We start from the raw sequence: 12716 nt of genomic DNA on the forward strand, positions 1-12716 counted from the left end.
TTGTGAATGGTCCTTGAAACAGCCAGTATAAACGCATTATTGAAAAACAGTATACAGAGGAACCTCAATTATCCAAATGACATGGGTGAGGAGTATTTTGTTCGGATAATCGAATGTTTGGATAACACAGTTTAGCCAAGCATCGGGACCTTGCGATCTCGTTCAGATAATCCGAAATTCAGATAATTCACATTCAGCTAATCGAGGCTTCTCTGTATATTTCTGTGATCATAAATAATTTACTTGTTCGCACAGACAAGAGACGTGAAATGTCTCAGTAAATGCTGTTCAATGACAGAATCAGATCAAACGTTGCACAGTTCATTTAGAGATTTGGCTCCAGCAGCCAATCCCACTGTCCAACTAGAGCGGCGTTAGTGGAGCCTTGGAGATGCACAATCTTCTGCTGCTTCCTGAGGATGAGATTTCAGTAAAAACCGTGGAGATAAAATAACTCAAGCCTGCTTTGTGGAGCAGCAGGGATTTTCTAACTCTCATTGCTATTCACTCGCCAGACACTCATTAATTGGAGCTTGAGAATTTTACAATTTACAATTTTGCTGCACAATGGAAATCTCTACAGTAGCAACAAGAATTATTTTGAAAGTAGCCGTACACCTTCCATGTATGATTCCTCACATCGTGGGTTCCCAGTTTCAATCTAATCATCAGGAAATGTGATAAATTGGGCTCCCCATACCAGAAAGGAAGATAACATTAAGAACTGAGTTTTGCCTGCTTGAAAACTATGTGGATAAATGCAAGTACTAATACTGATTGTATTTTATAACAGTTCAATTCTGTTCACCACTTAAGTACAATGGAAAATTGACTTCTTTTCAAACTCACCTGAAATACTTAGACACAGCTTATTACATCTGAACTATTAATTTTCAGATGTCCAACATGTAACATTTCATGAAATATGACTAAAAACGCCACCAGAATACAAAATACAGCAAAGAAAACATTAAATAAATAAGCAGCATTTTGTTTACATGGTATGTTTCTCGCAAACATTTTTCAGCAAAAGGGCACTGAAATGTTGTTCATCAACAATGAAAACAAATCGACAATTTGTTTAAAATGAATGTCAAATCTAAATGTCATCTGTTACAACGGAACAATTTGAAAGTGGGTGCAAGAACAGACCCAGAGGTATCTCACATAAAACTTCTGGAAGTGTTAAGTTGGCAAGTCAATGAACAAAATACATCACGTTGATGGCTTTATAAATAGAAGAAAAGAGTACAATGGAAGGAACAAAAGATTGATTAGCCTTGAATTGGAATATTGTGTTCAATTCTGGGCACCATACATTAGGGAAGGATGTCAAAACCTTAGTGAGGGAGCAATTAAACATGGTATGAGGGGAAAAAAGAAATTAACCCAGCAAGTTTTTGGAATGAAAAGGAAAATCTTGAAAGAACGATGCAATCAAATTCAAACATAAGTTTTAAAGTGAATTGAGCAGATATTGTGAAAAACTAAATTTGTACGCAATGGATCAAAAGTAGGGTAGTGTGATGAATTAGCTAGCTTTAGCAAAGGGTTGTCGAATGAACAAAAGACTGAGTGGCTTCCGTCTGTACCATATGGGAAGGCACAATAGCAATCCGTAATCACAGGCGAACCTTCTATGGCTTTGAATTCCATTTTGGCAGATGCTGAAATTTGAATGAAATAAAAAGCTTGAGTAAAAGCTGACCCAATGGTGACCATGGAGCCACTCTTGATTGTCATTACAAGTCATCCTAGTTCACTAATGTAGAGAATGCAATCTGACTTCCTTACCCGGTGTGGCCTACACGCAACACTATGATTCACAACAATGTGGTTGACTCTTAATTGCCCACAGAGCAAATAGGAACAGGCAATACATGCCTGGCCTGCGTTGACAACATCCCTTGAATAAATAAAGAAAATCATGACTTTTTGATTACTCCGGCAACTTTTTTTTTGCATACCTTGTTGAGGTTATAGACTTATCTATGGATGGAGTAATGCGAGGCCATTATCCCATCTCCAAGTCACTCTTTAGTTACGCGTGCATAGAAATTTACACTAGCCCTGCTTCTTCAGAGCTAGCTCTCAGAGCGAACAGAATCTGTGACACTCCTGTTTATGTCTGTCAGCCAGGACTCCTTGATTGGACCAGCTTAACAGCCCTAATCAGGGACTCATATTCTATGCGGTCCATCTGGCTGACCTCATTATAATCACTGCATAATGTAATATCAGGTAGAAAATATGAACATTTAAATGAAGAAGGAACTAATAAAAATATCTACAAAAAGAAAGACACAAAATGGCTGAAAGAGAATGGAAGTAAAGGAGCATGATCAGATAAACAAACACGAGAATCAAGTGGGTGAGAAGAGAGACAACAGAAACTAAGAAAGGAGGAAGGATTGCAAATAAATAGGAAGAGAGGAAGGAAAGGTAAAAGGAGAGACTGGAAAAGCACAGAAAGAAAAGAAAAATAAATGAACCCTTGGATTTTTGACAATCATTGTGGATATGTAGTAAAGTAAAATGCGTCATAGTCAATTTTGTGAAAAGCTTTCAGAAATTCAATTTGCTGAGTTTGTCAATATATAGAATCCTGGAGGTATTTGCTTCACACATTCAGAAAACTACTCTACCGTTCTAAGGATCATTCAAAAACAATTCATGTCCAAAAAAAAATCATTCTTAGAGCATACTTCACAAGACACAGGCCATTCAAGTCCGCAGTAAAAGTGAAGCATTTATCTTTTTGACATGCTCTCAAAATCTAGTTGTGCTTGTCACAGATGTAACATTTTTCATTTGGACGAAGGGGGTTCATTTTCACTGCCATTTCTTTTGAAAATGATTGTCCAATGCTTAAAAGGTCTCACAATTCTCTACTAATTAGGGGCTCTCTTACTCTCCTATATGAATAACTAATAAGGTGGTGATCATGGAATAAACTGTAGTTTAACAACAGAAGGGTATTAAACAGCTAATTTAAGAAATAACTAGTAATGTCAAATGACAAGTGGATATTAATGAGCTAATATTTATTCACTAATTTCCAATTTAGTTACAGAAAGAACCAAAATTATTGCAATAACTCCTGTTACTACCTGTAATAAGGAGTACACATAATTAATGAACAATTTACATGTGAAAAATACAACTCAATTAAGCTAAACTGGCTGATAACTGCACAAAATAAAGTGTTGAACACACCCACCTTTAATGTCCTTTCCAAAAGCCATTGAGGAAGCGACTGTACTCTTTCTAGGTTCTCTGCTGTCGGATTTCTCTTTCATCATCTCATCATCATTATTTGAATCACCCGAGCCCATTTTCTTTTTCTTCTTCTGTCGAGGTGGTAGTTTTTGGGGGAAAGTGAACATTGGCACTATAACTAAGAGCATGGCAATCGCGCAAAGCAAAAATCCACTCCACCTGCAAGATTATTATAGGGGTGTGGGGAAGACCAGGGAGAGAAATAGAACGTAAACATGTGATGAGAATTTACCTTTGTGTTGCTGTGAGACACAAATCGACTCTATAATAGGTTATGGATCTAGAATTTCATGAATAAGAAAGGGGAAATGTTACTGTCTCAAATCACGTAAAGCTCAAACCTACATGATCTGTACAGAACATGCAAGTTCAAAGAAAGCAATAGGTAGCCTCTGATCAGGCAGTGACACAGTGCAACACAATACTATTTATTTTTAGAAATAACAAGCAATATGCTGAAAACTCTGGCCATGGTAATCATCCCAACTGGAAATCCAAAGGTAACCCACTGCAGCCAGTTCAATATCAATCAGGCAGTTAATGGTCTTTACAATTCGGTCATGATGTGTAATAGCCAGCGTTTAATGCCCAATCCCTAATTCTCCGTGAGAAGATGGCACAAGCTGCCTTTTGTAATTTGCCGAAGACCTCAAGGTATAGGACATCCACAGGTGCTGTTAGGAAGGAGGTTCCAGGATTGGACTGAGCAACAGTGAGGGGACGGATGGGTGAAGCTTTGAGGAACTTGCAGGTGGTGCTGCCATAAAAACTGAAAATAATGGATGTGATTGCTAGGTCAGACACGCCTATGAGGAGGAACAGAGTTAGTAGCTGGAATGAGCCCTCTCAAGATGCCGGAGATAGTGAGGACCGCAGCTGCAGGAGATTAGAGTCAAGATTAGTGTGGTGCTGGAAAAGCACAGCAAAAGGTCAGGCAGCATCCGAGGAGCAGGGAAATCGACATTTCGGACAAAAGCCCTTCATCATTCCTGAAGTGCTTTTGCCCAAAACGTTTATTTCCTGCTCCTCGGATACTGCTTGACCTGTTGTGCTTTTCTAACACCACTCTAATCTCCCCTCCTAATGCTAGGGCTTGTGGTGGGAAGGACTAATCATGGGAGGGATACCTGTTTCTCTTCTTGCCACCTCAATAATTGAGTCAGAAGGCCCATGGCTGATCTTCCTTTCCTACAGGTACTGATGGAGGAACCAGGGAAGCCTGCCTCCAGGTCTATGGGATGGCCGCTGTAGGTGGGCGCACAGAAAAGGCTTTCAGCCAACCCCTCTTCCCTTGCCCCCTGTTACGACATGGGGTAAACCCCTCTGCTAATTTAAACCAGTCACACAGAAAAGATTCACCGCATGCTGTAATCTGTTAAAATTCAAGAGGCAAAGAACTACCCCAGAGGTCACTATTTAAGTCCAACAGAGAATATAAAACCAACAACTATTGAACTCTTAAACCGACCTTTTACCTCCCACTCTACAATACTAGTCCGATTTTTAAAAATCCGATTAAGATTTACAAAAAAAAAATCACTTTCAAAACCAATCAACTTTGCCAATTCTTCTTTGTAGATTCTCCCCAGGTCAGCCTCGAAGTTCTGCTGTGCAATCCCCCACAGACAGGTACCTTTCAGAGAGCTCTTCAGCTAACAGTCTACATTTGCTGGTCCATGGCAGTTCTCTCCCTAACTGTTCAAAATGTCTGGTTTCATACACCAAAACATCGGATTGTTTCATTGGTTTTAATATTATCAAAATATTAAATTCAAATTTGGTTGGATTTTGGTATCTTGGGACATAATTTAAACTGAATTTGAATTTGTTCGTGTTTCATGGCAATCCATCTGCTGCAATTTGTTTTGACCAAGTGTTACATTGTTACCTTGTTCAGGACACCCTGTTCTTTGTCAGTCCTTGCTAGCTTTTCAACTCTCTTAAAGATACAGTACACCTCCATATCTTTATAACACCCCAACCCACAATACCGCAAAAGATGCACTCCCCTTCTCACCAGTCCACACCTTCATGACTGCGCAGTCCAGGCAACCATGTAGATCCCATTATCTGACCACTTCCAATTGGCCAGCAGCTTATGGCAGGCAGGACTTCTCTGGCCAAGTAGCCAATTGGTCACGAAGCGTGCCTGTCAGCTCTAAGGTGACTGATTTGGTTGACACATGGGCTTTCTCACTGATGGAGGTCTGGATAGTTGGTCAACTATAAAGACATCCACTCCCAAATTATTGCAAAAACAATAAATCCCAGCCAAATGTTTCAGGGTCAGAATAAGGCTGGAGCTCTTCATTCCCATCAGCACAACAGGGAGGGGTGGCTATTGTTGGTAATTAGCTGCTGTAGACATGGTATAATTATTGGGAATACACCACCACTGGAATTCATATCCCACATGATTCACTTATCATTTTGGAAGAATATCATTTTGGTTTGATGGCTGTATCCTACTTGTATAGAACAGCACTTGTGTTGCTGTAGCCTGATACTTCAAGGGTTGCTTAAATTTTGGGATCCCTTCTTCTTTAGGGTAGTGAGGTATTCAGTGAGTAACAATCTGATCAGGGCAGCCATTATACTACAGGATGACTCTGATGTGCCTTAGTTTGGCATTCTGTTACATTAAGTAAATGGTGTGAGTCTTTCTTACAGGGTCAACGATAAGGCTGACCATATAGAGCACGGAGCTGTCGGAATCCCAAAGTATTAATTATCCTGCAAAAGAGAGTGGTAGGCAGTATCTACGAGTGGGCCTCTCCCCCAGCTCATCAGGGAAAGGGTTCTTTTCTGACTGGTCCATTTCAAAAGTGAAGTTGAACATAGATGGACCCCATCAGACAGTGTAAGGAAATTTTGTTTGCAGTTGCAGTTTCCAATAAAGCAAACGTGTCATATACACATCAACAATATGCAAGGGGTAGGAGGTTAGGGGTCATTGCATTGAAGACACATTTCTCATGGGAACTAATGTAAAAGTTATTGAAAGCGGGATGGAGAGGGGATGCCTGGCAGTACCATTTATCTGGACGTATATGGTGTCATTAGAACTGATCCCAACTGCATGCTAACCACTGTGCCACCGTGCCGCCTGCATGTGTTGTTAGGTTAGTTAGCTCAGTGTGTGCAGATTCAGTCAATAGTAGCAAATTTAGAACACCACAATACAGTGCTGCGGTGCAAATATCCATGCACTCTTAAGTGCTACATTAGTGAATAAATTAGCAAAGTTGAATATGCACATATACAGGACATTGTAATTGAAATGCAAGTCCTGTACTATCTTTGCACAGGAGTCTCTCACCATGTAAACGGGGAACCTGTGCAGAGCTGATTGTAGCAACTTGCACAATCAGTCAATTCATGCTATGTAGAACAAGTCATAGAAAGACAGGTATAAAGTAACATGTCGTTTGTGTGTCTTAGAGACCATGCAAATGAAGAATATTAGATATTACATCACGCAGCAGCATTACTCCTGCATAAATCCAACTAAAATTAATCTAACTTGCTTTTAATCTAGATTTGGGGCCACGCTCAATGAAGGGATTAATGGAGATTAACCTGGACCCGTCATTAAGAGCAGTGTGCCTTTTCTCAATATTGCCATGCTCATTATGGATGGCTATTCCAGTCTCTCTGTCAGATGTAAGATGTGGGGGAGGTGTGCCACACTATGAAATGGGAACATGAAAGTTAGAGGCCAGTTTTAGTGTGTTTCTGCTTAGAGCTTGAGTAAACCGTAATGGCCACATGTTCAAGGTTGCAGTTAGAATGAGCTCTGGCAGAAGGGAACTTGGTGGAACACTGCAACATCACTGCAGGGAAGCCCAGCACTCAACATGATGTGATTGTCTACAAGCATGTGATCTGGGGTACTATGGTGGTTTCTGTCCAGCTGTGATAGGTTGGATAGCTGTATGATTTAAGAAATGTCCAGCCAAAATAAGCTGAGTAATTGTATAAAAGTGAAACCATGACTCGAGGTGGATGAGAATGGAAAGCTCAGCAGGTGCGTATGTTATGAGGGGGACTTATATCTCGCAAAATAAAGTCTTGTTTGTACTCTGACTGCTTCAGGTTATACATTAATCACCACAAAAAGAGTATGTCTAATTTGACTTTGCGACCTTGTGATGTGACCCCCAGCACAGTTTCATTTTGAAAAAATTGTTGTTCCTCTTGAGATAAACAGTTTTTGCAATGCTGTCCCTATCAGTACAATATCATGTCTTCTCTTCTTCAATTATATTAAAAACAGCTCTTCACGAAAAATTATGTCCTCACTTTTCAAGACTTGTATCTTACAGGTGTCTTCGGGTAAAAAATGAGGACTGCAGATGCTGGAGATCACAGCTGAAAATGTGTTGCTGGTTAAAGCACAGCAGGTTAGGCAGCATCCAAGGAACAGGAAATTCGACGTTTCGGGCATAAGCCCTTCATCAGGAATGAGGAGAGTGTGCCAAGCAGGCTAAGATAAAAGGTAGGGAGGAGGGACTTGGGGGAGGGGCGATAGAGATGTGATAGGTGGAGGAAGGTCAAGGTGAGGGTGATAGGCTGGAGTGGGGTGGGGGCGGAGAGGTCAGGAAGAAGATTGCAGGTTAGGAGGGCGGTGCTGAGTTGAGGGAACTGACTGAGACAAGGTGGGGGGAGGGGAAATGAGGAAACTGGAGAAATCTGAGTTCATTGTCCGCCCCCACCCCACTCCAGCCTATCACCCTCACCTTGACCTCCTTCAACCTATCACATCTCTATCGCCCCTCCCCCAAGTCCCTCCTCCCTATCTTTTATCTTAGCCTGCTTGGCACACTCTCCTCATTCCTGATGAAGGGCTTATGCCCGAAATGTCGAATTTCCTGTTCCTTGGATGCTGCCTAACCGACTGTGCTTTAACCAGCATCACATTTTCAGCTCTTACAGGTGTCTAACTACCATGTCAACCAATAGGATGTTAAACTGGCATCAATGCTTTAACTCCAAACGCCAGCTTGCTAGCATTTCTCAAAGAAAAGCTTTGTTTTCATCCAAACTGAAGGCCGTTAGCATCACCATAAGTAGGTTAGTTAGAAGGTGCGATTCAAGGTCATCAGAACCACAGGTCAGTTCAAGGGTCATGCCAAAAGATGTTAAAGCCAATTACATAATTTGAAAGACAGGTCTGGAGACTGTCAGACCCAGTGCAGCTGCACGCGTGAGGTGGCACGGTGACACATCAGTTAACACTGCAGCCTCACAGCGGCAGGGATCTGGGTTTGAATCCACTCTCCGGGTCTGTGTGGACTTTGCACATTCTCCCCGTGTCTTTAAGGGTTTCCTCTGGTTGCTCCGGGTTAGATGAATTGGCCATGGGAAATGCAGTTTTACAAGGATAGGATAAGGGAATGGGTCTGGATGGGATGCTCTTCAGAGAGTCAATGTGGACTCGATGGGATGAATTGCCTGCTTCTACACTGTAGGGATTCTGAGTATTAATCAGCTGTTATAGCTTCACATTTTACGTAGTATACAACAATTAAAATTACAAAAGTGTTTAATAGTTGCTTCAAAAGCTTTATTTCCTTAAAAGAATCTTCTACAGGGACAGCTTATATTAAAGATATGTTAAGACTGGTTGTTGCTACGGTCCTTCTAATATGAAGGAGAATATTCCCTGGTGTGAAGGCATAAACTGGCTTTCTTGACAAAGTATTTGTGGAATTTCTGAAAAAAGAAATAGGAAGTGAGTTTAGAATGTGATATGCTTCAGTTCAAGTTTATTTCAAAATGGGATTTGGGATAAACGTTATAATTTTATTATAATTTTGCCTATCACTTTAACACCCCACCCTGTTCCCTGGCCAACATCTCTGCCTCAGGCTTGGTGCAGTGCTCAAGCAAAGCTCAGTGCAAACTGGAAGAACAGTCACCTATTTTCCACTTGAGAACTCTGCAGCCTTCTGGATTTGATACTGAGTTCAACAATTGTAGGGGTGGAGCGACCTTCTCATATGTCATTACCTCAATACCCACACACCAGGCCTTGTTATCACATGGTCTGCTATTACACACCATCCATCTTCAGCCACTAATTGTCCAATACTAGCTCTTCATTCTGTTCTGGACCAAGCCAGACCTCTTCAAAACATTTCAAGAAGGTAGACCAGACCCTAATGCTTCTCATTGTTTTAAGCAAGTGTAGACTAGATACTCCAGGAGTGATGCAGCTGGTCAAACCACTCAGTTTTAAACAAAAGAGAATTTATTTACAGACTACTGAATGAAACATGAGCAAAAAAAAAAGCAGAATTTAAACTAAGAACTATTTGAAAACCTGACCGACACAATATCTCCCACAAGTTAACAAACAACATTTGGGATTTCCTGCAATATACCACAAACACACCCCTCGGCAAGAAGGTAAATACAAACAGAGATTGCAGAGAGGATCAGCCGGGGATCATTTGTTGATTACATGGAACCTCTTTTCCCCAGAAGCTTCTCAGAGTCTCCAGCTAAAACTAAACCAAACTAGAAAAATCCCTGAAATGGGAGAACTGACCACTCCCCTTTCATTGTACCAGCATTTTTTTAAAAAACCCTAAAAGCCCTTTTCCCTGATTGTTGCCTCAGGCAGTATCTGTTAGCTGTAATCAAAGTGCCCGAAACCCAGACAAATTGGAACCTCTACCTTTTACAACCCCTTTTGGAAAAAAACCAAGGACAACATAACCTTGTGAAAAGTGCAGCATCATCACTATTCATCTAGACTAATCATGATCCATTCCTTTGCCCATCCAACTATTCTTCACTCTCTTTGGACCCTGTCCCCACCTATCATTTACTCCTTATCCCCACCCCACATTCTACCTTCTGCATAAAAACCAACATTTTCCTCACTACCATCAGTTCTGAGGAAGGGATACCAGAGACTGGTTCAGTGGGACCCCTACTTAATGATCAAGGCAGCATAGCATCTGAGAGTCGAGAGTGTGTTGCTAGAAAAGCACAGCAGGTCAGCCAGCATCTGAGGAGCAGGGAAATCAACGTTTCGTGCATACGCCCTTCATAATGCCTGAGAGGATGTGATAACTGAACGAAGGCAATATTGACTGACCATTCCTTTTTTTGAATATGGGAAGAGAAGGGGTTGTGATATTTGGAGAAAGTGAGGTCTGCAGATGCTGGAGATCAGAGCTGAAAATGTGTTGCTGGAAAAGCGCAGCAGGTCAGGCAGCATCCAAGGAGCAGGAGAGTCGACATTTCGGGCATGAGCCCTTCTTCAGGAATTCTGAAGATTCCTGAAGAAGGGCTCATGCCCGAAACGTCGACGCTTTGTGATATTTGGAAACAATTTACATCCTATATACTTCTGAGGTTTACTGTGTGCAGGTTGAATCAAAGGGGAAGTAATGAGTTTCCCCAAGGCGGTGTATCATTTTGTTTTAATGACTAAGTTTTGAAGTAGTGAAAGATTAAAATGAGATGAGTAAAGCATTGCAGAAATGTTCCCAAGCTGAGCTGCAGATGCCAAATCAATAGAGTTTAATGACCTCAGAGCTCAGCCCCTTGAATTCTCCAATCACTGCACACTGGGAGGCTGCACAGGCCTCAAGAGCTGTTGGAGAATTCCACACGAGACCGACTGTCGACTTGTAACCTGGATCATCAAAGAAATCAGCTTCGTCAGTGGCTGTTACAATTGCTACAGCTCTCTGAGTACAAGCAGCCTCAGGCGACCTCAGTTATAACGGTCTGTCAGCTGTGGTCATTATATCAAGAGGTTGACAGATGCTATGACTAGGCAGGCGTCTCAATTGATTATGTTCTCAAATGGGGGCCACAAAATAAACAGAGCGGCCTGTATCAGAGACAAACAGGATTCCACTGGCACACAGAGCTGTTAATTGTACTCAAGTAGCACTGAACATTCCCTTGAGAACCCTTCAGTTTTAATAACCAGAAGGGGCTCCATTCAGTGAGTTCATTGTATGCAAATGATTAGTGTTGGAAAACACCCAGAAACACCCAGAAACTCAGCAAGGCCTGGCAGTATCTGAGGAGCGAGAGTCTGTGGGTTTCCTCTGGGTGCTCTCATTTCCTCCCACAGTCCAAAGGTGGCCAAGCTAAATGGCCCATAGTGTTCAAGAATGTATAGGTTAAGTGCATTAAATCAGGGGAAATGTACAGTAATAGGGTAGGGGAATGGGTCTAGGTAGGTTACTCTTCGGAGGGTCTTGTTGGGCTGAAATGGCCTGTTTTCAGACTGTCAAGATTCTATGACTAAGCTGATGTATCGTGCTATTCACATGATATTTCACATAAGCGTATGTTCATTGACACTCTGTCCATAAAGCATCCTTCCATTACGCACAGAAACCCTGGTCCAAATCTCTTGTCTCCAGACATATGACACAGGACGCACATAAGGACTCTGCTAAAGACCCAATGTGCTGTCACTGTGGGAACTACCCAGCAGGTTTTAACTTCTGCCAGGTAATTTCTCATCTCCTGCTTTGTCATTCATCCCCTAACTTATCTTGACCAAGTTGGTGAGAAATGTTTTTTGCATGTGCGTGCCAAGTTGAGACTAAGCTACCTAATCATGTCTGTATGATAATTTTCTTCCAGCCATTCCATCTTCCATGTCAGTCAGAATCAGATTGTGCAAAAAGGGCTGAGTAAGACTCAGAGATCTAACTTCAAGAGCATTTCCATGCAGTGAAACCCACCCACACATTAATAATGAGCTCCAAGGATGGCATAAGGCTATTTGCCACCCAAGGCAAAACATTAGCCCATTGCAACACAGCGTCCCATATTCCAGGAGACATTGGAGAAAGTAATGTCACAAAAGCCAGCAAGGAAGTAAAACCAAGATCGAAGAAAAAACAAGTTCTTGGCACCAAAGGATGGCCTTTGGGAGCTGGTTAAGGTGATGATGTATTGGGAATACAAATTCCCGTTGTGGGAATATACCCCAGCAGCAAGTGGATATGGATGAAAGCACTGCTGTTAGAATTCCAGTTGTAGTCTTTATTAAGAATGTTGTGAGTACTTTTGCAGGAAACTTTAAAAAAGCAAATCACTGACCCCATCAGAGGTGAAGTGATTCTATTCCCCACTCCACCCACCAACTGTTCCCTCAAATAAATTTAATCTTCACCAAACCTATTGCAGCCTCCAAATTCACAAGCAATCAGCGTTTTCCTCTCTTTGTTTTTCACTTTAGGAGGTTTGTTTTTGAGTGTAGAATGTTGCTCTGATATCAGCTCACCGTGTGGCAATGCCTTGGTGACAGTCATTGTATTTTCTTTCATCTTGCATACTGATGGGACTGACTTGTTTAAAATGACGGCTTTCAGTTCTAACTCCTTTTATGAGATTCTTTTCTGAACAATCATAACTCTCTTGTCACAATGCCTCCCCCCTCACCCTGCTAGTGA

General features: G+C 41.6%; 1 protein-coding gene across 1 annotated transcript in view; it reads right to left on the bottom strand.

Annotated features, from left to right (window-relative positions):
- Nucleotides 1–12716, bottom strand: part of LOC132815285 (solute carrier organic anion transporter family member 5A1) — a 182737-nt gene that overhangs the window by 64142 nt on the left and 105879 nt on the right. Inside the window, exon 3 of the mRNA XM_060824123.1 lies at nucleotides 3221–3438. Within this exon, the coding sequence (XP_060680106.1) occupies nucleotides 3221–3438 (218 nt within the window). The remainder of the gene's footprint in view (nucleotides 1–3220; nucleotides 3439–12716) is intronic.

The sequence above is a fragment of the Hemiscyllium ocellatum genome, chromosome 4 (assembly GCF_020745735.1).
Source record: "Hemiscyllium ocellatum isolate sHemOce1 chromosome 4, sHemOce1.pat.X.cur, whole genome shotgun sequence".
Lineage (NCBI taxonomy): Eukaryota > Metazoa > Chordata > Chondrichthyes > Orectolobiformes > Hemiscylliidae > Hemiscyllium > Hemiscyllium ocellatum.